Raw genomic sequence first — 25,426 nt, forward strand, 5'->3', positions numbered from 1 at the left:
AAAGAGATTCCAAGTACAGGACTTCTATACCATCATTATAGCTATGTTTTATCTATGCTCTGCCTTCGAAAATGTTTTTGCTTTGAGTGTAATGTTTACACCAGAAATTAAACGAAATTGTATTTTCCCATTATCCTAACCACATTGTCAGTAAATATAAAGATGTAGAGACAACCCTGAACAGTGTTTATTAAATTATCATAATGTACGTGTTGAGTCTCAGCCAGTTGCTTTGTACTGCAGAAAAGATAATAAGCAGCATACGATGAGCAGTCAAGCACACAGTGATAACATAACAGCTAGGGGGGCTTCATGAAATAAAAGAATTTCCATTGGCAGGTATGGAGACCCAGACCTTTGTTTTATGACTCAATGCTTGCAGTGTGGCAAAACAAGAAAATGTATAGCTCCAAGTGAGCGATACATAGAATGAATCAGCCAGTTATTCAGTCACCGGCTTTGCTGGGCATCATTAAGTTGCTATACTATTGGAGAGGCCTCATTTTGAATGACGTATTGCTATTTTCTATTGAGTCCGTTGAGACTTCTAAAGGGCTGAACTGCAAATGAAAACTGTAAGACTTTGGGGATGCAAGCACATCAAAAGGTTCTATTAGAAGACAACAATATAATATAAGATGTAATAGCGTTTTTAATAACACATTAACTTTATTTTCACAGTAAGTTACAAAAAAATGTAATCGTTTTAACCACTCCAGCCTAACTTCTGACTACAGACATACACACCATGGTCTGTTTCTAGTGATGGGTGAATAAATTCACAAATCTGCGGAGAATTTCCTCGTTTGCCACCGGCAAATAAATTCACGAATCGGCCACAAAAATTTGCTGGCATCAAAAAACTTTGGACACACATTGGAAAATTGCTTGCGTCAAAACCATTGCGGTTCAGCATTATTCCGATGCCCATTGACTTTAACGGTGGCTGGAATGAATAAATCACTTGTGAATCTCCTCCTTTGGAAAAGGTATTACAGGTATAGGACCTGTTATCCAGAATGCTTGGGACCTGGGGTTTTCCAAATGAGGAATATTTCCATAATTTGGATCTCCATACATTCAGTCTACTAAAACACAATTTAAACATGAATTAAACTCAATAGGCTTGTGTTGCCTCCAATAAAGATTAAGTATATCTTAGTTGGGATCAAGTACAAGCTACTGTAATCATTTTTTTAAAATTGTAATTATTTAATTAAAATGGAGTCTATGAGAGATGGCCTTCCTGTAATTTGGAGCTTTCTGGATAATCTATAAATTAGTCAGAAATGAAAATTCCCACTCTACCAGATTTTTTTTTAAATCTAAGTCATGGCTGAAACTGGACATTTACGAAAGATACTTGACATTTTTAGACTTTCGTAGTTGGCAAAATAGAAAACAAATAGAAGACAAAAAAAACAATTGTTTAGATATAAACTTTATCTTATTTACAGATGCAGCATGGAGGCAGTCAAAGCCAACTCCCAGAGACCCCCAAATTCTAGCATTCCTTAAACCTTTCCCTAATTCTCACATCTATGCTTTCTATCTGAGCCAGTAGTCAATATACAGCCCTCGCCAGTCTGATCCCATCACTAACAGAAGGCTCCTAAAATTGGATCTTACAGTCAAAGGTTTTATTATACACATTCCAGGGTCAGTTTCATCAGGAATAACGTTTTTGAAGTGTCAAAAAAGACTAAAGCTGGCCATAGATGCAAAGATCCGATCGTACGAATCATCGTACGATCGGACTTTCCCATCTGCCGACCCGCCACTAACCATTCAGATCAAAGTCTTACCAGTCAGATTAGTTAAAGAACAGATCAGCAATGTTCTGCCCCTGACAGCAATCGTACGATATCTATGTCCAACCAAAGCTAGTGAAAGTCTCCCACTGAAAATCGTACGATCGGCAATACACGCAGAGATATTATCGGCAGCCGACAGAAATTTTCTAACCTGTCCGATCGACCAAACGACCGATCTCCGCCGGACGAAAAATGTCGGGACTCTCCACACACGGTTCGAAAATCGTACGAATCCTCGATTCGTACGATCAGATCTTTGCGTCTATGGCCAGCTTAAAGGACCTGGAAGATATCCATATCACCAATATCTATATACTGAGAATACTGAACTGTAGTGGAAATTTTTCATACTGATTTTGTTTCGAAGGCAACGTGTCTTCAAATAGCATGCAAATTCCTGACAGCATGTGTCTGTTTCATAAATACCAAGTGCCTGGCAGGGAGCACAGAAGAATTACAGAAACCTTTGAGGTAATATCTTTTCTAGCTTGTAAAACTGATAAGAATGTCACAGGTCATATAGAAACAGGCAAAAAAAGTGTGCCCTGATTTAGTAACCTATTATAACTAATCAGATATTTTGATTTTGGCATTCTAGTTGCTATAAAGAGATTTCCCGTTTTTAAGGACCAGTGCATGAATATAAATCCATATAAAATCGCTGTATGCAAACTGAGAAATCACACTGTACGGCTGACTTAAGGTGGCCATAGACGCACAGATAATATTGTACGAATGAATTTTGGTACGATATACGGTGCATGTATGGTGGGAAAGGAGCCGACCCATATCGGCAGAAGACTTAGATATTGGTCGGCTCGTCGATCGGGCTGGACGGAAAATTTTGCTCGGGTGCCCATTGTTAGTACTGAATCGTCTGTATATCTAACGATTCAGATCTTCGTGTGTGTATGGAAATTAATAATCTTTCTTGGAAAGATCTTTTCCAAGAAAGATCATAATTGTTACGTCTATGGCCACCTTTACTAACATACGTACAGGCATGGGAACCTGAAACCCTTTCTCCTGAAAGCTCCAAACTACAGAAAGGCAGTCTTCCATTTTAAATAAATAATTCCTTTTTCTCAGTAATAATACAACAGTTCTCTGTACTTGACACCATCTAAGATATAATTAATCCTTATTGGTGGCAAAAAAATCCTATCAGGTTTATATAATGTTTAAATGATTTTTGGCAGACTTAAGGTATGGAGATCCAAATAACGGAAGGTCCTGAGCATTCTGGATAATAGATCTTATAACTGTACTAAAGTGCACAAGAGCAACTGCCAATAGCAACCAATCACATCTTTCATATTCTAATGACTGGATGCTATTGAGAATCTTGGTAGATAAAGTGACACACTTCCACCTGCTGTCCATCAAACATCCACTCTCCTCTTCTATATAAGCATAATCAAGAACATTATCCAATTCTGCCCCATTTTCAAGTTTTCAGTACTACTCTTGTCCCAGCTGCTCTTTGTACTGAAGAACAATTTTGCTCTTTCACTTTTCTCATGAAAAATTCTTTGTCTAAATATGTAATACCACAAATGAGTATTCTGCATTAAACGTTGACAACATCTAAATCTGGGTAAAAGCTACAGTATATAAATGAGCAATGGGAGAGTGAAGATGACAAATGCAGCTATGTCTCTGCTGTGGCCAGTAAGGGCAGTGGGCTGGTTGTCAACTCCTTAGGAGAGTTTGTTCATAAAATCACATATTTCCTGTAGTAGCATAGCCTTTACCTTTAGGTTTATTAAATCAACTCTACATTATTGACTTAATGTTTTTTTTTTGTGCAAAGGTTTTACCAGAATCTGTGCTGTAAGCTATCGGAGATAGTAAATTACTCAGAATTAGGATCGATTGGGGTTTAAATTATTGGCTAATCCAAGCTAGTCCCAAATGCCAGTTGTTTAAGCTTTGTTGTCAAGAATAATATTGAAGTCATTGAATCACAGTACTGTATATTGGCTGACCGCAGTAGATCTAAGAAGCAAACCAGCAATATTTACAACGAGTAGCAATCATTCAGTATGGCAACATCAAACTTTCAGCTGCCTTCTTTCAAATCATATTACAGAAATTAAAATGTGCTGCTCATTGATTAGAAAAAAATACAACATTCATTCCATTAATTGAAATTACATCACAAATGAATTATTCGGTATTGCTGGATGCCTTGTAATACCCATTATCTGTAGCAGGAGTCCCAAACCTTTTTTACCTGTCAGCAACATTCAGATGTTAAATGAGTTGAGGAGCAATGCAAGCATGAAAAATGTTCCTGGGTTGCCAAATAAGGGCTGTGATTGGCTATTTGGCAGCCCCTATGTGAATTGCCAGCATATACGAGGGTCTATTTGGCAGTACATCTGGTTTTTATACAACCAAAACTTACCTCCAAGCCTGGAATTTAAAAATAAGCACCTGCTTTGAGGCCACTGAGAGCCTCATCCAAGGGGTTGGTGAGCAACATGTTCCTAGTGAGCTACTGATTGGGGATCACTGTTCTATAGTAATAAACCAAATCAACTGGACTTGCTGTATTTTCTTTTTCCTTGAAGGCTTTTCACTAGTCATCCGACTGGCTTTCTTAATTCTGAATTGAGAAAGCCAGTCAGATGACTAGTGAAACATCTTACTATAGATAACATGGCCTGGATAAATGAGAACCTTTGCAGACATGCAATACACATTCCAATACAATATCTTCTATTGGGCTTATTTTACTTTAACTTGATGACAAATGTGACAACACATAAAGGTTATAGGGAGGCAAATTGCATCTGTGAGTTTCCTGCATACCTTGCACTATTTGTTACAGTTATAGCACCTGACCTAATGGAAGAACCAGGTATCAGGATAATGTCATTCTCCGGCTGCTAACCTAAATCTTCCTCATAAGCTCAGAGGGGTTGTTGGGTGTTAATTCTACAGCTGTGTTTTTGCCAAAGTCAGCCCTTTCCTAGCCAGATAGTTATACGGTATGGGACCTGTTACCCAAAATAGGATTTTTGGACGATCTTTTGGTCATTTGGAGCAGGTAACTTTAAATAAAATAATGAAAAACCCAATAGGATAGTGTTCACAACAGTAAGGTATAATTTTTTTCTTAGTTGAGATCAAGTACAAGGTACTGTTTTGTGATTACAGAGAAAAAGAGAATAGATTTTAAAAATGTGAATTTAACAAAGATGGAGTCTTTCAGAGCTTTCTGAATAACTGGTTTCTGGATTGCATATCCGTTACCTGTACTAAAGTACATGAAGCTGCACTATGCATATTGATACTGTGCATGTGATACAGTGAATTAAGTAATGTTGTTCTATATTATGGCAAACATAACCTTGTTGCTAGGATTTTCTGTATGTCAGAGAGCTAATCAAGGGACTAAGGTTATTGAGGTTACAGCAGCTGACACTGTAGCCAATATCACAGCATTTGGAACTCAGCTTTTATGAAGCAGAAATTTAACACCCCCTTGGCAAAAGCACTACTGTTGGAAGACAATTCACTGAATCCACATATGGTCCATCGCCAGTGATCCATGAAGTATTCTACAATTCCATTCTCCTAAGCTGCTATGCCCAAAGCATTCCTCCTCACCTCCTCAAGTCCAATGTAATTTCATTTTTATTCCTATTCAATAGTATTAACATATCTAATCGAACCCATAAATTCCCTCATTTTTTATATTTCATATAAATAAAGTCATACATTTCCTACAGATTATCTTATCAACAGCCTTACTAGGAAATCATGTAAAAAGTCTTTAAAGCAGTAGTTTACCTTAACATTAAATTATAATATATAAAGTGATATTTCAGGACTAATATTAAATGGTCTTTTTTGGGGGTGTTTACATTTTTTTTTGAAGGCAGGAATTCAGAAATAAGCACATGATTTAAGGCCACTGGGAACAACATCCAAGGGGTTGGTGAGTAACATGTTATTCATAAGCCATTGGTTGGGAATCACTGTTCTAGAATGACAATGTTCACTCTACTTCTCAACCTAACCCTGATTATTCTGTTTTTCTCCAGAACTCTTTTGCTATTCCCACAGCACAATGGTCCCATCTCCTCTGATTTTCCTGTCCTACTATTAAACCTTCCTACCATGACAAAGAAGCATACAGTACATTTGCATAGCAGTCAAAAACTGCAGTACGAGCTGACAGTGAAAGGTTAAATCAACCGTCACAGAAATCACAAGAAATCATGTCATGAAAGCACAAATTTAGCATGAAATTCTTGGCTTGGCAAAAGCAGACCTTGTTGCACAGGCCTGGCTATTCCCAAGGGATCTATTCACGCAAAACAGTTTTCCCTTTTCAACCCCTTGAGTGGTACCAGCAAGGCTGGTAAAAGGACATTAATCAAACTGTCTACAACATACAGTTTCCCAGAGGAGAAAATAAATTATCTGAAAGGGAAATCAATGTATCTATTTTAACAGACATGCATAAAATGAAAAAAAAATTAGATTACAATCTTTACCTGATATGGTAAATAATTCAAATGCAGTTTACAATAAAATGGAGCATTCATAATGCTCTATGTTCAAATAGATTTTAGTACTGTAGTAGTACACTGGCCAAAAAAACCTCGGAAAAAAACCCTAACATTTTTTCGAGATTTATTATACCCCGAGGCTAAGTCAGAATCTGAAACTCCGCCATCTCAGACCTGTTGAGGTTGTATATAAGTCAATGGGAGAGGTCCCTATCCTAATTGGAACTTATTGTGGTCTGCGCTGGGTTTAACCCAAAAATCTGATCATTTTTGGTAAAAAAAAACATACGATTCTGGAAAAAAGCCTGAAAAAATCATACGGTTCAGGAAAAAGCCAGAAAAAAAATCATACAATTCAGGAAAAAGCCAGAAAATACGTGTTTTCATACAATTTTTCCAGTTTTTCCCAGAACTGATTAATTTGTGCTTTTTAAATAATAAATAAAGTAAAATCTTGGATTCTAGTATGGTCAGACTTTTTTTATTAAAAAAAAATCTGAAAAATTTATATTTATAGACCTGTAACCCCCACAAAATCTACTCACTGCATTTAAAAAAAGATCTATATTTGAGCAACAGACAAAAATGGCATATTTACTAAGAAGAGGCAAGGCACAAAAAGCAAAACGACACTATGGAGTCCATTGCTTATGCAAGTATTGGATACAGAGATTTTTCTGCTGCTGCCATCACTTCCCTTTGTGCTTTGCACCAGAGTTTCAATCCAGTGACTTGTGCAGAGAACAGCAATGCAAGCAATGAGTAGGGCTGTAAGTCAAAAGTATAAGGGTGGGAAAAATATGGGTGGAAAAAATTGCTACTCCCATCACAGGTACTGACAAACAGTGCTTGCACTATGGTTTGGGGAAACATTATTTTGCCCCCAAAAAAGCTTGTAGTAAGTGTTGTAGTAAGTGTCACAGGAGGGAGCTCCTGGTAATAGTCAGCCATGTTTGGTGACACGTATGCACATATGGCAAGATCATTATGTGCATACGTGTGATGTGCAGGCAGCATATAACTCACTATGAGTATAATCTGAACAAATTAGTAGTTTCCTCCAACTGGAATGTGGGTTTTTATTATGGTAGGTGCTATTTTAAAGGTAGAACTTTGCTTTACAGTAAGTACCCCCTACTTAAAATAAATTAGCCTAATATTCATGTGCATGCAAGCATAGAGCTGAAAAAAAGTAATACACACAAAATCTCTTTTCAGCACTTTTAAGGTCTGAGACATAGGAGAATTTGACCAAATCCACTTTGCCAAAAATTCACAAAATTCATTGCCAACTTTTTCTAAAGCACACAACTTTTTTTGTACTACACAGTAGAGTCTATGGGCATTTCTTCATGGTGAAACTTGTTGAAAAATGTTGCCTATCACTAGACTAGTGAGTAACTACAGGTATGGGACCTGTTATTCAGAATACTCGGGACCTGAAGTTTTCCGGATAAGGGATACTTCCGTAATTTGGTTCTTCATACCTTAAGTCTACTAGAAAATCATGTAAACATTAAATCAACTCAATAGGCTGGTTTTGCTTCCAATAAGGATTAATTATATCTTAGTAAGGTAAAAGGTACTGTTTTATTATTACAGAGAAAAGGGAAATCAGTTTTAACATTTTTAATTATTTGGATAAAATGGAGTCTATGGGAGACAGTCTTTCCGTAATTCAGAGCTTTCTGGATAACTATCTTTCGGATAACAGATCCTGTACTACTCATAGAGATTTACAGATCTGGGTATAAATGAATACTCATTTGATGGCTTTTATAGGTCTGTGTGTTAAGCAATATACACAAAAAGACTTGTGGCCATTTATAGATTTGTCTATACTCTTAAGCAGTGATCCCCAACCAGTAGCTCGTGAGCAACATGTTGCTCTTCACCCCCTTGGATGTTGCTCTCAGTGGCCTCAGAGCAGGTGCTTATTTTTAAATTCCTGACTTGGAGGCAAGTTCTGGTTGAATAAAATCCAGGTGTAATGCCAAAAAGAGCCTCAATGTAGGTTGACAATCCACATAGGGGCTGCAAAATGGCCAATCACAGCACTTACATGGCACCCCAATAACATTTTTAATGTTAATGTTGCTCCCCAACTCCTTTTACTTCTGAATGTTGCTCACGGGTTCAAAAGGTTGGGGATCCCTGCTCTTAAGACACAAAACTCACTTTGAGCATCTGTGAATATGTTTATTAGTATTAGAAAATCCCCTGTGGGAATTTATAGATTTGTGGACCCAGTAATATGCACCAATTCTATTGTGTGGCTAGAGAGAATTATTGACAGATTAGGGGTTTCCGATACTAAAATAAATATGAGAGGCTGGAGACCAAATAGGAAATAATGAGTGCAATCCATTTTCAAGGCCAGCCCAAAACTACTTTTTATAAGTAAAAAAAACAACAGAGAAATCTTTCCCCTGACATGGGGCAGATTTACAAAATTCGAGTGAAGAATTCGAATGTAAAAAACTTCGAATTTCGAAGTATTTTTTGGGTACTTCGACCATCGAATTGGTTAAATTCGTTCGAATTCGAACGATTCGAACAATTCGAAGTAAAAATCGTTCGACTATTCGACCATTCGATAATCGAAGTACTGTCTCTTTAAAAAATACTTCGACCACCTACTTCGGTAGATAAAACCTACCGAAGTCAATGTTAGCCTATGGGGAAGGTCCCCATAGGCTTGCCTGTGATTTTTTGATCGAAGGATTTTCCTTCGATCGTTGGATTCAAATCCTTCGAATCGTTCGATTCGAAGGATTTAATCGTTCGATCGAACGTAAAATCCTTCGATCGATCGATCGCAGGATTTGTGCAAAATCGTTCGACTTCGATATTCGAAGTCGAACGATTTTAGTTCCCAGTCGAATATCGAGGGTTAATTAACCCTCGATATTCGACTATTGATGAATCGGCCCCTTAAAGTGCATTATATAGCCATCAGTCTCCCAAAACTCCCACAATGCACCTTAAATCCCAGAATGCACCTCAAATCCAGAAATGCCCCCAATCCTCTCCCACAAAACATATAAGGTTGTACTAGTGTCTTGAAAAATTCCCACATAGTAAAATATTTTGTTAAAACGTGATTGTAAACCACACCACATAACCATACCTCATGACAACAGTTTTATTATAATAAATTGCTTAAACACGCAGCAGGGTAAAAGTTAGGGGCTGCATTTACTGAATGGGCCTAATACAAAGCAGGGTGACAGGCAGTGGCTGCATTCTATTAAATGCCCCAAAGATATAGCAGGTAATAGGCAATGGCTGCATTTTACTGAATGGCTCTAATACACAGCAGGGTAATGAATTATATAGAATGGCCCTAACCCACGGCAATGACTAAGAGGCAATGCCAGCTAAATGCCCCTAACTCACAGCCGTGTAAAGAGCAGTAACTGCAACTAACACGCAGCAGGGTGAAATGCAATGGTATTTTTATGTAACAAAGGAAGATAGGAAACTGCATATTAAATACCCCCAAGTATTAAAAAGGGTTACCAAACTTACAACCCTGAGCTCTTTTGAAGCCCATCTCCAAGACCCTCTCAATAGCTGCAGACTGTTTAGGGAGTTGTAATTCATAGAGAGGAGAATTGCAGTTTTGCCATTGGCTACTTTAATAGCTGCTCAAGTCTTGTTCATCTCATTCTCAGCAGTTAGAGAAGAAGACTGTGGTGGGATTCTTAGTTAACAGGTGGAACCATAAAACTGCAGCTCTGGAAAGATTGCCTTGCTGGAGCCATTGGATGGTAGCAATATAGCTGTCTTTTGATTGGTCCAAGCAGGGTGGGTATTTCAAAGTTGAACCTTCTATGCCAACTGCTCTCAGCTACATAAATGTGCTCTGCTGATTCTGGGTGGGCACCTCTCCGCTATGGGCCAGAGGTGGGCTACATCAGTCCCACAGGCCAACAAAAGCACACCCGTAAATACATATAAATGATACACAAATATGGGTACATATATACATCGGTGTATATATATATAGTAAAGATGTATAAAAAGAAACATATCAAAATCAATTGTGTAGACAGTATATAAAACAAATTGGACAAAATCATTTCTATGTATATAGTAATACACACATAATCGCCTGTGTGCACCGATAGATCTGTGTTTGCACTTGCCTTTTTCACAAAGGGGGATTTTCAATATGGGGGAATCAATAAGAGATTGTAAAGAAACCCAGCAGTAGAGTCCCTGGCTTATTACTGCAATGAATGGGTGAGAAGATCACTTGCAAAATAACAAAAACATTTGTACCTGGGTCTTGTTAGCCTTTATTTTAACTCAAACATTTTACATCCCCTGTTTTACAATAGATCACTGTGCAAGTTTCCTTATCTTTTAGTGCACACACACCACACTGGAGGGCAGCTAAACAGATCCATAGACTTTTAGTCACTGTATATATTTCTTGTACATTGCATAGACATATATAAACACACACAGTGAGCATTATATATAGCACATGTGTGTGCATGTGTGGGTATAAATATGAATATATGGAGAGAGAGAGAGAGAGAGAGAGGGAACTAAACATTGCTGTTAATTTTAAATTCATAGGAAAGCCAAACTTGTAATCTCTAAACATGCTTCCATCTGCTATCATGTGGCTGAGATTTGCATAATGAATCAGAATGCACAGAAAAGTTAAAAATATGTTATGTCTTAGCACTGAAGCTGACACGATCTGAATGCTGAGATGCTGATAGAAATGGGCTTTTGTCCCAAACTGTCAACCTGCCCACTGCCCACACATTGCTTTCTCTGTCCTCTCTCTTCTTGTACTCTCCCAGCGTACTCTCTTCCTCGCTCACTCTGCCTTCTTTGTGTTGGTACATTAGCATTAGCACCCACCAACAGTCTCTTTATCTTTGTTTTCCAACGTTTTTACATTTTGCGCTTTTTCCATGCCCCAGAAACTGGTGTAAACTGTTCTGACCTATAATAGACTCTCCATATAAGTAAAGCAAAACATTCTGTTTGTAAGCTTTCACTTGCAGCTACTTCTTTCTAATGCTCCCCAGAGGCACACTCACCCACCACTTTATCCACCTTGTCCTATTTCTTTCACACATACACTTTTTCCTGTTCTTATGTGTATTTTTCCCACCTATCTTTCATTGCAGGTTTTCCTTTTTTCAAGGTAGTTTTTTTTAAAAAATTCCTAGTCTCCCGTGAAGCTCCTCAGCACTTTTGATGTGCCATAAAAATCCATCATAAATAAAAAGCACAGTTAACCAGATAACTATACACCCCCTAACTATAGACATGTTGACTTATTCTCTTTCATTTCAGCAGATTTGCAGTTAATTTCTAATCACGTTAGGGAAAAGACGTTACATGCTTTCACCCGCCCTGAAATTGAAACTGCGCATGGAGGGTCTCTGAAGAGACAGGAGTGTAACCTAATTAAACAAGAACGGTGTGTGTGCAGGTGTATAATATTTCCAGCTTGCTAAGAAGAGTGCGAATAAACCAGTTGCTACACACATAAGCGACAAGAGGTATTTCTGCACTCAGTGTGTGGGTGGCAGATATCTTTGTTAATATCACAGCAAGATAGCAACAGAAGACATTATTAAATAGGTTGAGAGGGGTAATGTAGATGGTCATCTGACCTTATTGCTTCTTGTTCAGTGGGCAGATGATGTACACACAAATGATCATCTTATTTCAATAATCCTCCTATTAGGGGACATCCATATTGCAGATTCAGTCTATTTTAACGGCACAATAACATCTTTACTGCAAAGTAAGCATTTCTGTAAAGCAAGCTTAAGCAAGAGCCTTTATTGCATTGTAAAGCAGGCTGATTTTCCCTTACATATTTATGATTGCAGTTCACTTGCTTGCTTCCCTCGAAAACACAAAGAGTAAGCAATTAAACAAAGTTAGTGGTGGCTGTGATGTAAAGCGGTTTGAGGTGTGCTGATGGCTAAGATGATAAGGTAGAGCATTAGGATACACAGAAACCTTCTGACGAGGTTAAAAACATAATTGTCACCTACCTTGACATATTTTCCCTCTGTGGTCTATGAGCCTTCTCCAGTCCCAATTTAGTGAAAATCCCAACAAGCACCATGACAGCCACTACTCCACATATGATGTAGACAATCAAATTTGTTTTATCCCTAGTGGGGTCATGCGCAGGGTCAACAATTTTAGGGGGTGTCTTCCCAGGCTGCAGCCAGACTGGTCTGTCATAGTTAGTGCAGGTGTTTTGGTCCAGTTTTGCTTGTTTGAACTTACAGCAGTATCTGAAGCCACAAGTGCCACAGCAGTAGAGAAATTCCCCCGAGCTACAGTTGAACGGTGGGTCCCATTGCCCCATGACATCAAAGTAACCCCTGCAACCCTCAGCAGTCTGAGGGGGCTCTGATGACCCTTGGTCTCCATGGTTGGAAAGGTTGACATCAGACACCACCACAGTGCTTCCAAAATGTTGACCACCTTTGCCCTGTGCCCAGCAGAGTAAAGTCAAAAGATCCACTAAGAAGTAATAGAATATCGCCCTAATCCCTTTCATGATAATAATTGCTTTCCTTTAGGTTGATATTGAAGATCCAAAGTTGTAATGGTCAACCATGGGGAGCTGAAGACAGAGGTCCTCAGCCCATCAGTACAGGCTCACCATCAATAATACAGATGATCAGTGTAGTCCCCCACCTGGGAGCTGGGATAATCCTCTCTCTTTCCTCGCACTGTTATCTTCCCTATGTCTGTGCAGCACTTGCTGTTCTGCACTTGTGGAATCGAGGAAAGCAGAGGGGATTCTGAATTGTTTGGAGTGGTGTAAAGAGAAAGAGAGAGAGAGGGTGGAGGAGGAGGGAATGGGAGGAAGAGATAGAGGAGGAGTAGTGGCTGAGGGAGGGATGACATGGGTCGTGAGTAAGGAGGGAGTGCAGCCAAGAGCTGAGGAAGGATTTATTTTAGATTTGTATAAGGTGAGCAGCATGCAAGCCCTTTCCACTTGCACTTATCACTTATTCATGCATACTAGCCAAAACAGTCACCAGCACACAATAACAAAACAGAGTAGCCTTTTTCTTTAAACAAAAAAAAATCCAAAAACACTATTTTTCCTGTGCCACTGGAGAAATCACAGTGTTTGACAAATGCACAGACCCAGATGTCACAATACATCGTTGCCACAGCAAATTGCACTCCCGGAGTCTAACAGAGAGAGAGAGAAAAAAAGCAGGCTGCTTGTGATGGTGGATATTCGAATAATTGCCAGTAACCAGTGAGAGTAAAAGAGTATACTTAGCACAGCCAAATGCCAGCTGAAATGAGATGATGCAAATGGTATTTAACTTTTTATGTTGCTATTTGTTGTTACTTTGTATAAAACAGAGCTAAAAGGCGACAGATCGGCATCTCAGAGGAAACTTTCTCTCTAGTTTCATTGAAGGAAATTATAAGGAAAAGTACCGATAGTAGAAGTAAATCCAGCTTCAGATGGCAGGTGTCAGGTTCAGTGCCCGGCTAATGTTGATGTTAACAAAAGGACTGGCAGGGTGCTAAACAAATGTGAAACATAAACTTCTATTCCTCGGAGCACAGAAATATCTGCACAGATAACGTGATTCATCAGTGAGTGTTTCATCTCTACTAAATATAACCTGAAGAATCGGGGGAAAAAGAGAGAGAAAATCTGCTCTAAGAATGACTGGTTTTCGTTCTCTCTAGTTTGGGGAAAAAAAATAAGGACAGCCCGGTTTATTTTAGGAGTACAGGGCTTAGTAAACAAAACAGAAGATGGAGAGCAAAGTTTAAGGCTGCAAGCAAAATTGTCATATTACAGTAATGGCAAAATACAGCCATATAATTAGCAGTATTAAAGGAGAAGGAAAGCTACCAAAGCAGTTTATTGGCAATAGATTAGCCACAATAGTACAAGCTATAACACTATATTTATTCTGTAGACTGCTTTACCATACCTGAGTAAACAGCTCTGTTTGTTTAAAGTAGCAGCTGCCAAATTAGCTTGGTGTGACATCACTTCCTGCCTGAGTCTCTCCCTGCTCACTCAGCTCTGGGCTCAGATTACAGCAGGGAGGGGTGGTGGGAGGGGGGAAAAGGGAGGGGGAGAGGGAAAGAGGAGCAAACTGAGCATGCTCAAGCCCTAGCCCTGGAGGTTTATGCTGAAAACAGGAAGTCTGGAACAGAAGCCCATGTGTACACAATAGAAGGAAAGAAAAGCTTTGTTTCTTTTGACAGAGGAGCAGCATTACTTTGAGGATTTACTGGTGTATTTATAGAGACCTTTCTGATAAAGCTTACTTCGTTTTAACCTTTCCTTCTCCTTTAATGCATTGTGCAGTCTGGCACCAGAACTCTGGAAAATGTGCTTCTCTAAAAATGTAGAAAAAGGTATATATATATATATATATATATATATATATATATATATATATATATATATATATATATATATATATATATATACACATATTCATGAAAGTTACTGTGGTAAAATTTTCAGATGGGGTTGCTAGAAATTTCAGGTGTTATACTGAAGGGGTGGTTCACCTTTAAGTTAACTTTTAGCATGTAATAGAATGTTATTGTTACTTTTGTATTACTCACCTTTCTATGCAGGCCCTCTCCTGTTCATAATCCAATCTCATTTTCAAATCAGTGTATGGTTGCTAGGGTAATTTGGACCCTAGCATCTTGATTGCTGAAATTGCAAATTGGAGAGCTGCTAAATAACATAAAAACCGCAAATAATAAAAAATGAAAACCAAGTGCAACTTTTCTCAAAATTTCGCTCTCTACATCATACTAAAAGTAAATTTAAACAACCCCTTTAAGTTATAAGTGATGATGCTTTGCATTCACCTTATATATGGTGGATAAATAGGATACATAGGTGCATAGGCTACAGGTAGAGATGATAGCACACCACCACCCTTGAAAAAGTTGGGACCAGAGGAAACAAGTTGGGAACATATTTAATTGGCTTAGATGAATAACTATTAACTGCTAAATTGTAAGTACAATATAGCTTTATGTGAATATAGGTGCTGATACAATTTTACACTATGGGAGTGTACCTCTTCTTTTATGTTCACATAGGATACATAGATGCATAGGATACAGATAGAGATGATAGGCAAAATGAAAATTCTGACGTAAAACCTCATGAAAGGGAAATTCAGAGATTTTAATTATTTAAGTGCATGGGCAGACTCGAAGAAGAAATTCTTCTGAAATGTTGCCAGATCACTTTTCATTGTACCACTTTTGCCTGTTGCAAGGTTAAGTGTCACCCTAGCAATAATATACCCGTTAAAATGCCAGGCTAGAGAATAGATGTGGACTAAATCCAAGATTCTGTTTGCAAGAATCAGATTTGGTTAAATCCTAAGGGGCCGATTCACTAAGGGTCGAATATCGAGGGTTAATTAACGAATATCGAAGTCAAAGGATTTAGGGCAGATAGTACGATCGAACAATCGAAGGATTATTCCTTCGATCGAACGATTAAATCCTTCGAATCGAACGATTCGAAGGATTTTAATCCAACGATCGAAGGAATATCCTTCGATCAAAAAAAGGTTAGCCAAGCCTATGGGGACCTTCCCCATAGGCTAACATTGACTTCGGTAGCTTTTAGATGCCGAACTAGGGGGTCGAAGTTTTTTTTAAAGAGACAGTACTTCGACTATCGAATGGTCGAATAGTCGAATGATTTTTTAAGGTCGAAGTAGCCCATTCGATGGTCGAAGTAGCCCAAAAAAAACTTCGAAATTCGAAGTTTTTTAACTTCGAATCCTTCACTCGAAGTTAGTGAATCGGCCCCTAAGTGTTCCACTGAACCAAATCCAAACCCTCAAAGTCAAGTTCTGGACTAGAGTTGAGAGAAAAATTTGGCCATGTACAGAATCACCACAAACTTCCCGGTTTTGGCGACCTGTGCAAATTTTTACTTAACTGTGTTAAAATTTACCATGGGGCTCGTTTCACTTTGCGTGACAAAACAAAAGACGCATGACAAACTCATACGTGAGTTTATCCTTCCCTTCTCCTTCCACATCAACCAAAGGGATATTATCTATTGGTGGTCAGATTTATTATTAGTTGTGCCTGTGTTTGTAAGCCAGTAGTTCTGTATAAACTATAGATGGTATTTTTTGCTTGAACAGCAACATAGTGTAGTAGTAGATACGATTACGTCAACCAGAGTTAATGTAAAAAACCATAGACATGTTTGTGAGAAATTGGCAACATGGGAGCCTTTTTTCTATTGAAAAAGAGTTGTAGCCTAGTCAATAGGAGGTCCTCTAATAATGTAGGGCATGTGTGTAGAAGTATCCGGAGCAAAAAATGTGTGTGATTTTGCATTCCCAATTATTATTGGTAGAAACAAGGTGCCGCAAAAAAAAAAAACACCCATAGACTTTAATGTAGTTTGCTACAAAAATGAAAAAAAAATTTGTGACAAAAAAAGTTTCTCAAATTTTTCACCGTTTGGCAAAGTAGATTTGCTAGTCACTACTCTGGACTAGGGACTAAAGGAAAGACAAGATAATGAATGGTAGAAACTGCAAAATATGATTCTACTGGATGCTAAAAAAAAACTAGAACTGCTCTTTAGAACTGTGAGAGGATGACAGATTAGATGGAAGTAATGGTAATGTCAAGATGTACCGATGGTCAAATTAACCATAAAATCTTTTTACTTACATGTGGGCTTTGAATGTGCATCTATTAAAATGCTTGTTGAATGCGACAAAATTTCATATATATATTGCCTTCATGTGCATTTTTAATGCAATTAAGGGAATTTTTTGGAGCTCAGCATGCATTTCTCTAATTTGATGTGTTAATGTGTGAATGCTTCTGGATAGAATGGGCAGAATAAAATGCATTCGGATAGCTGATGCACTCACACCTGTGCCACAAACATGGGTCTAATGCACCGACAGATGGCCACATGTAAGGGCCTTAAAGTGAAACTGACACTTAAAAACTACTCCTCAACATAATCAACTCCATTAAAACGTGCCTATAGTTTCTGCTGATACATCTGCTTATCTAAGTAATTGTTACTTGAAGTGCCTAAACCTGACTGTTTTGCCATCCTGACTGTCCCTTCTCAACCTGTCCCTAATGGACTACTGCTGCACAAATATGGCAGCCCCTTCATAGATGAACATGGGGTATTGGATAATACCAGGATAAGTAATGTACATGCACTGGCAAAATGATATGCATATTAAATATGTTCATAGTAAAAAAATTAAGCAGGAAGGGGTGGGACCTTTAATATCAGAGGGGGGGTCAGCTGCTTTAAGAGAACAAAAAAAAAGTTCATATACTGAACTCATATTCGTCATCTGTCTACACAAATGAGGAACCAGCTAATGAAGGTTTCCTTATTATTAGTCCCAATTCTAGTAATACAACTAATGATAAATGATTCGCACATGAATAAATTCAAAAGAGACTAGAACATGTTAAGATAAACAAAGGTCTGGGGCCAGATGGTATTCATCCCAGGGTACTTAGCGAGCTTAGCTCTGTGATTGCCAAACCTCTTTACCTAAGTTGGGAAACTGGGCAGCAATCTGGAAAACGAGGTTCAATGTTGATAAATGCAAGTTATACACTAAATGGCAGTGTGTTGGGAGTTTCCTTAAATGAGAAGGATCTTGGGTTTTTTGTAGATAACAAGTTGTCTAATTTGGGCAGTGTCATTCTGTGGCTACTAAAGCAAATAAAGTTCTGTCTTGCATAAAAAAGGGCATTAACACAAGAGATGAAAACATAATTATGCCTCTTTATAGGTCCCTGGTAAGGCCTCATCTGGAGTATGCAGTGCAGTTTTGGACTCCAGTCCTTAAGAGGGATATAAATGAGCTGGAGAGAGTGCAGAGACGTGCAACTAAACTGGTTAGAGGGATGGAAGCCTTAAATTAGGAGGGTGGACTGTCAAGGTTAGGGTTGTTTTCTCTGGAAAAAAGGCGCTTGCGAGGGGACATGATTACAAGTACATTAGAGGACATTTTAGACAAATAGCAGGGGACCTTTTTACCCCATAAAGTGGATGACCGTACCAGAGGCCACCCCTTCAGACTAGAAGAAAAGAACTTTCATTTGAAGCAACGTAGGGGATTCTTCACAGTCAGGACAGTGAGGTTGTGGAATGCACTGCTGGGTGATGTTGTGATGGCTGATTCAGTTAATGCCTTTAAGAATGGCTTGGATGATTTCTTGGACATAATATCAAATGTTATTGTGATACTAAACTCTATAGTTAGTATAGATTTGGGTATATATAATGTATGTGTAAAATGTATGGAGGGGTGTGTGTTTGGATGCTGGGTTTTCATTTGGAGCGGTTGAAATTAATGGACTTTGTCTTTTTTCAACCCGATTTAACTAACTATGTAACTATGTTATGATAATTGTAAGAAAGGTTTAATTTCTGGTGTCATACTTTATCTGCTTGAAAACACATGGAAAAGAATGGGATAATGTAAATATATAGGATTTGTTTTTTCAAAAAGCAGGGCTTAAAAAAGTTCAATGTGCAGCAACATCAAAAAAGTGAAAAGGGTACACAAAATATAAGAATAAGCATATAATACACCAATAGACTATCAGGAATAAGGAGAGAAGGAGATTAGTAGGGTGGAAGTGAGGACTATAATAAATGGTGGCACAGAATGTGGTTTAGAATGGGCAGGTTGCAAAGAAGAAAGAGAAAGTAGGCAAAGATAGCAGCTAACTCCCTGTTATGGGGGCAATTCTGATCCATTTGTAGATTGATTTTAAACCTAATTCATTTTACTTGACAAAAAAAGTCTTAAAAATGCCCAAAGTGATCATATGGGTTTAGGCAACATCTCTGAGCGGGGGTGTGGAAGAGGTAAAATAAATAACATTGATAGAAAGGTTTAACATAAATATATTATGTAATATATGAATAGGCATTTAATTGATAGGGTTAAACAATTACGAACGGATAGGAGTGTGTGATCTAATGCTGATTTTAGGTAGTCTCTTTCATTCTAAAAACCACAGCCATATAGTTATTGTAGAAATAATGCAGTTTTATTTGTACAAGAACTGCTGCCTGCATTCCGGGATGTGAGTGATTAACAGGCTGGATATCATATCATTGGCGGCTTGCACCTGCACACATTGTTCTCTCATAATTAGGTTACTCTCCTGTCTCATATAGATTCTACCCATGCACTGCTCACGTTTCCCTTTCCATCAAGGTGTAAGCATGTAATGTGTTTTCCCTAACATTATTATTTATTAGCTAAAGAGATCTGATGAAATGAGCAGACATAAGTGGGTATTAAATCTATATATTCCCGGTTAGGGGCAATGGTTTTAATTTTCTAGGTGACTGCTCTTTTAGCGGTGATACAATTTATGTGACGGAAGAGAAAGGCAACATGCAAAAGAACAGAGCAGCGATGACAAAGAAAGGTAGAAAATACATACAGGAGAAATGAAAATGGGAAGAGGAAAACTACGCTGAGTGAGATGTGTTGGAGGCAGAACAAGGGAGAGGTGTGTGTGTTCGTGTGTGCGCATCCATAAGAGCAAAATAGGAGAGCTTAAGAAAGATTGTGAGAGAGGTATATGAATGCCAGACAAACAATTTTGTGTGTATGTAACAATGAAAGATTCAGATCTGTGAGAGGTGAAGAGAGCAGCACCTATATTAAAACACATGGGGAAAAAAATCACATTATGGTTTACTAATGAATGCAAGCGCAGAGCACAAAAATGTACACTTAAACACTATTCACATAGGTATGTGCACCCACACACTTCTTGCAAGAAGCTCAATGCGATAATGGGCGGGAGGACCTAAGTGCCTCCCCCCACTTCTCTTGGATCCTGTGCTAACAGTGAGTGCTGGATCCATTGACACTGGGAACTGGGCAAGCGGGAGATTCGGATTTCTCATGCCCAGTCCCCATTTCACATGCAGTTAGTGAGTGGCATATCACCCCCAGATCCTTGCCACGGCATTTGCCATTGCAACACACAGTGCATACCATATTGCGTGAGCCCAATATTACAATGGAATTCTAGGGGGGAAAACCCTATTCTACAGTTAAAAACAAATGGTAGATTGAGTTGATGCTTTGATTGCTCTTAGTAAATGAACCCTGAAGTCTTAGGCTGGCTATTCGTGTATTGTGTATTATGTACAATACATCTATCCCTACCAGCCAATCCCAATCCCATTTCTATGTACCAATAATATTGTTCACGTTGTCTATGATACAGGTTTAAAAATTTCTATGCTAATGCTAATTGCACTGGTTTCTGTGCTGTCGTGTAGTAATTATCTGTATTAATTACTAATCAGCCTTATATTCAAAATGCATCACTTAATAGAGTTGCCCCAGCAGACTTCTGCATTGAAATTTGTTTTTCAAAAGAGCAAACTGATTTTTTTATAGTTAATTTTGAAATATGCCATGGGGTTAGACATATTGTCAGTTTCCCAGGTTCCCCCAGTCATGTGTCTTGTGCTCTTTACTGCTGCACTGGTGCACTGAAATTTGGAGTGATATCACCCCTCCCTGCCCCCCAGCAGCCCATCAGCAGAACAATGGGAAGGTAACCAGATAACAGCTGCCTGGTAGATCTAAGAACAGCACTCCATAGTAAAAATCCAGGTCCCACTGCAACACATTTAGTTACATTGAGTAGGAGAAACAACAGCCTGCCAGAAAGTAGTTCCATCCTAACGTGCTGGCTCTTTCTGAAAGCACATGACCAGGCAAAATTACCTGAGATGGCGCCTACATACCAATACTAAAACTAACAAAAATACACTTGTTGGTTAAAATGTTATATGGTAGAGTGAATTATTTGCAGTGTAAACAGTGTAATTTAGAAAAAAAAACGACATCATAAAAATCATGACAGCATCCCTAAGAAGGCGTACTGTATATATAGGGAAAATTCTCCAAAAAGAGCAAGGCTCATAGCTTTCATTAGATTCCCATTCAGATCAAAGGATAGCAGCAGTGGGTACATTGAGGAGCTTATCTGTCAGCTTTTCTGCCCCATTTGCCATCAGTGATATTCAGCACTAACACCGCCCATCAGACATACTTTACGGCAAAAATAAACGTTTAAAGCATACTCTGTGGATAACTCTGCTGTATTCTATTTTTCCAAAGCTGAATGTAACCTCATATTCAGTCTTGTCCACAACATATGAAATCTGTTTTTCAAGGGTTTTGTCCTTGTCAAATGAAAATGTTGAAGGAAGAATAATAAATATTTTTCTGTTTTTTTCTGTCTGTATAGTAAAAATTAGGTACCGGAATTCCCAGCAGTAAATAGTTAAATACTCAGCGACCTTGGGGAGTTAACAAATTGTTATAAAGCAAAGAATAGTAGAACTAATGAATTCAAATAAATTCACACTTATGTAGGATTCTTTGTCGTACATATTTGAATGGAAAATATGATGCATAAAGGCCAGTCTACAGAGCTTACATTCTAAGTGTATAATAGTTCATTGTATCCTTGTAATATGTACAGGGTAAAGACCTCCATCTCGTAACACTTAGGGGCAGATTCACTAAGGGTCGAATTTCGAAGTTAAAAATACTTCGAAATTCGACCCTCGAATTGAAATCCTTCGACTTCGAATATCGAAGTCGAAGGATTTAGCGCTAATCCTTCGTTCGATCGATCGAAGGATTTTTCGTTCGATCGAACGATTAAATCCTTCGAATCGAACGATTCGAAGGATTTGAATCCAACGATCGAACGAAAATCCTTCGATCAAAAAAAGGTTAGCAAGCCTATGGGGACCTTCCCCATAGGCTAACATTGACTTCGGTAGGTTTTACCTGCCGAAGTAGGGGGTCGAAGTTTTTTTTAAAGGGCAAGTACTTCGACTATCGAATGGTCGAATAGTCGAACGATTTTTCGTTCGATTCGTTCGATTTCGTTCGAATTCGAACGAATTTAACCAATTCGATGGTCGAAGTACCAAAAAAATACTTCGAAATTCGAAGTATTTTTCATTCGAATCCTTCACTCGAGCTAAGTGAATCGGCCTCCCCATCTTGAATGTAATTGTATTTTTTAATTATGTATATTCTAATGTACCACCTTATGTATAACAGTGTATATATATATACCTTTTATCCTCATAATATATTCATGTAATATCTAGCCTAGTTTTAACTCATTACTACTATTACTATTTCACATAACTAAATATTCTTGGCTAGAGCTTTGTATTATCAGCTAAAACAGCTAAAATGTCATGTAAAAGTCAATGGCAGACGTCCCTTTTACAATTTGAAGATCTTTCATGCCTTGATGGTCTTCAAGGGTTTCAGGCTGTTTTTCGTTCAACAATCCGAAAAAGTCGGGTTTTTTGGACATCTAATCGAAAAAGTTGCACGATTGAATTTGATGCACGATTTTATCATGACTTTTTCCCGCACCAACTTTTTCAAGCTGATTTTTTGATAAATTAGGTAACTCTGTGGATGGGAGTTAGGTCGCCTTTGTTATAATAGAAAATGGGGAAAATGTGAGTTTTAGTAAATACCCCCCTGAGTCATGGTACTTAAAGAGATACTGAAATTAAACTTTTTTTTACATCTATTATAATATTGGCTTTGCAAGCTCCTTCTAACTTTGCCATAAAGTATTTGCATGATGCTTTTACATTACCTGTCTGATCCCCCATGTTCCTGTATGAGGGGGCTGCCATATTTGTGCAGCAGGAGTCCGTTAGCATTAGAAACTGTAACTAACAGACTGAGATGGGACAGTCAGGTTGGCAAAGTCAGAGTGTCAGAGTCAGAGAGTCAGGCTTAAGAACTTCAACTAACAATTATATACAAAAACAAACCTCTCAGCAAAAAATGATCACCATGACCTATAGGTAACATTTAATGTACATTCATATGCTAAAATTCATTTTTTAGTGTCAGTATCACTTTAAGGAGCTATTTGTAGTGATGGGCGAATTTGCGCCGTTTCGATTCGCCGAAAAATTCGCGAATTTGGCGAAACGGCGAAAAATTCGCGAATTTGGCGAAACGGCGAAAAATTCGCGAAACGGCGCCGGCGTCTCGTTTTCGACGCCAGCGCCCGTTTTTGATGCCGGCGCCCGTTTTTCGACGCCGGCGCCCGTTTTTGGCGCCGGCGTCCGTTTTTCGAAAAAAAAAATTTTTGATGCCGGCGAATTTTTACCGCGAATTTTCGCGGGCGTTTCGCGAATTTATTCGCTCGGCGCGAATCGCGCAAATTCGCCGCGAATTCGCGCCTGGCGAATAAATTCGCCCATCACTAGCTATTTGTGATCAACAATCAGATTGTACTGTGCACTTGAATGAAGCAGTGATTGGGATAGAAAAAAAAAATATATGTTTCCATGCCTTCGACATAGTCTGCTATAAAGGCAATAGCAAAAATGAGGTCAACGGGTTTTTTTGTATGCAAAATATTGCTTGTCATTTGTTGACTATAAACAGTGTCAGACTAGTTGGGTCTGGGCCCACCAGGGATGCCACATCAGGGGTCCCCTCGACCCCCCCCTCCTCCAACTTCAAGGCCCCATCGCCAGCCTCAAGCAACTCTCCTCTACCCACCTCCCTAAATAAATAAATCACAAATGCCGAGGCAGGAGTGGATCTGGGCCAGAGAGGCCCACGAGGGCCGTGGGTCAATCGGGTTTTTTCCCGGTGTCCCACCAGCCCAGTCCGACCTTGGCTATAGATTTACTGGATTGAAAGGAGTATGTCTCTACCTAGGCTTACCAACAAGCTATCTACAGAAACTGTGTGCATTCCCCGTCTTCACCTTGCAGCCCTGAGATACCTACTTACCCTGATACCCTGAGATACCTACTTAATTATGCCACTGCTCCTTTGTACATTGCAGTCTAACAGGCAAAGTAGTTATATTCGGGTGAAGCCTCAAGGCTAGTGATGGGCGAATCTGTGGTGTTTGGTTCACCAAATAATTCGAGAATTTCCAGCAAATCGCAAATTCCCGCCTGGCAAATAACTTCGCCCATCACTACTCAAGGCAACAAAAATATGTGTCTCTTAGCTGTGCTACATAAACAAGTACAGGGCAAATATGCCCCATGTAGCAACCCATAGCAACATCTTTAATTACTCTGCTTCAGATAGATAGAATATTAAAAGCAAATAGCTAATGGAATGATATAGGTTACTGCACTGGGGCAGAGTTGCCTTGTGTTAGTAAATGAGCCCACTAACACCAGGAGATAATTCTGTACACCAAAGAAGGACACAAACACAATTAAAGGCAAAGATGGTGGACACATGTAAACATAAAAAAATGGAACCAACTAATCTATACAATGTTTTGTGCCTTCATATTTCACTACTAACGATGGGCGAATCTGTCTCCGGAAAAATTTGCAAAACGGCGAAAAATTTTAAACGCATTGAAGTCAATGGGCGTCAAAATAATTTTGACGCAAGTCAATTTTGACAAGAGACATTTTTTTATGCTTGCCTCTTGTGTCCAAATGTATTAAAGTCAATGGGCGTTCAAAATATTTTGCTGCAACAATTTTTATGTGCGTGACAATTTTTTTTTGTTGTAGCGTTTTTTTGTCACCTTTTTCGTAAAAACATTCGCAGTCGGCAAAATGTGGAAATTCGCTGTGAATCCATGCCTGTCGAATAAATTCTGCCATCGCTATTCAATACCTGTTCAAAGTAAACAATTATTATACATCCCATTAAACGGGTATATTTCCCTTCAGATCAGTGCAGAAACAAATATCCCATTAGGCCTGAAGCTAAGAATAGGACTGGTCTGGTCCTGTTACAGCATATATTACCACATCTATTAAAAGGAATGATACTTTCACTAAATGAATTTAGAATTATGAATTTTTATAATTTAGGTTACAATTATTTTGAAATACAGAATATAGGGAATGTTGACGTGGTCTACAAATTGAATGAAATACTCTGTTCTGCATCATTTGCTATTGTACACTGAATGGATCAAAATATGTTGGAGATTCAGGGTGAAACTTCCCACTTCAGTTGA

At 38.5% G+C, this 25,426-nt stretch overlaps 1 protein-coding gene across 1 annotated transcript in view; it reads right to left on the reverse strand.

Annotated features, from left to right (window-relative positions):
• Positions 1–13,163, reverse strand: part of shisa9.L (shisa family member 9 L homeolog) — a 254,582-nt gene extending 241,419 nt beyond the window's left edge. Inside the window, exon 1 of the mRNA XM_018236315.2 lies at positions 12,379–13,163. Coding sequence (XP_018091804.1) covers positions 12,379–12,896 — 518 coding nt within the window. The 5' untranslated portion in view covers positions 12,897–13,163. The remainder of the gene's footprint in view (positions 1–12,378) is intronic.
• Positions 13,164–25,426: the final 12,263 nt, after the last annotated feature.

Source organism: Xenopus laevis, chromosome 9_10L, assembly GCF_017654675.1.
Source record: "Xenopus laevis strain J_2021 chromosome 9_10L, Xenopus_laevis_v10.1, whole genome shotgun sequence".
Lineage (NCBI taxonomy): Eukaryota > Metazoa > Chordata > Amphibia > Anura > Pipidae > Xenopus > Xenopus laevis.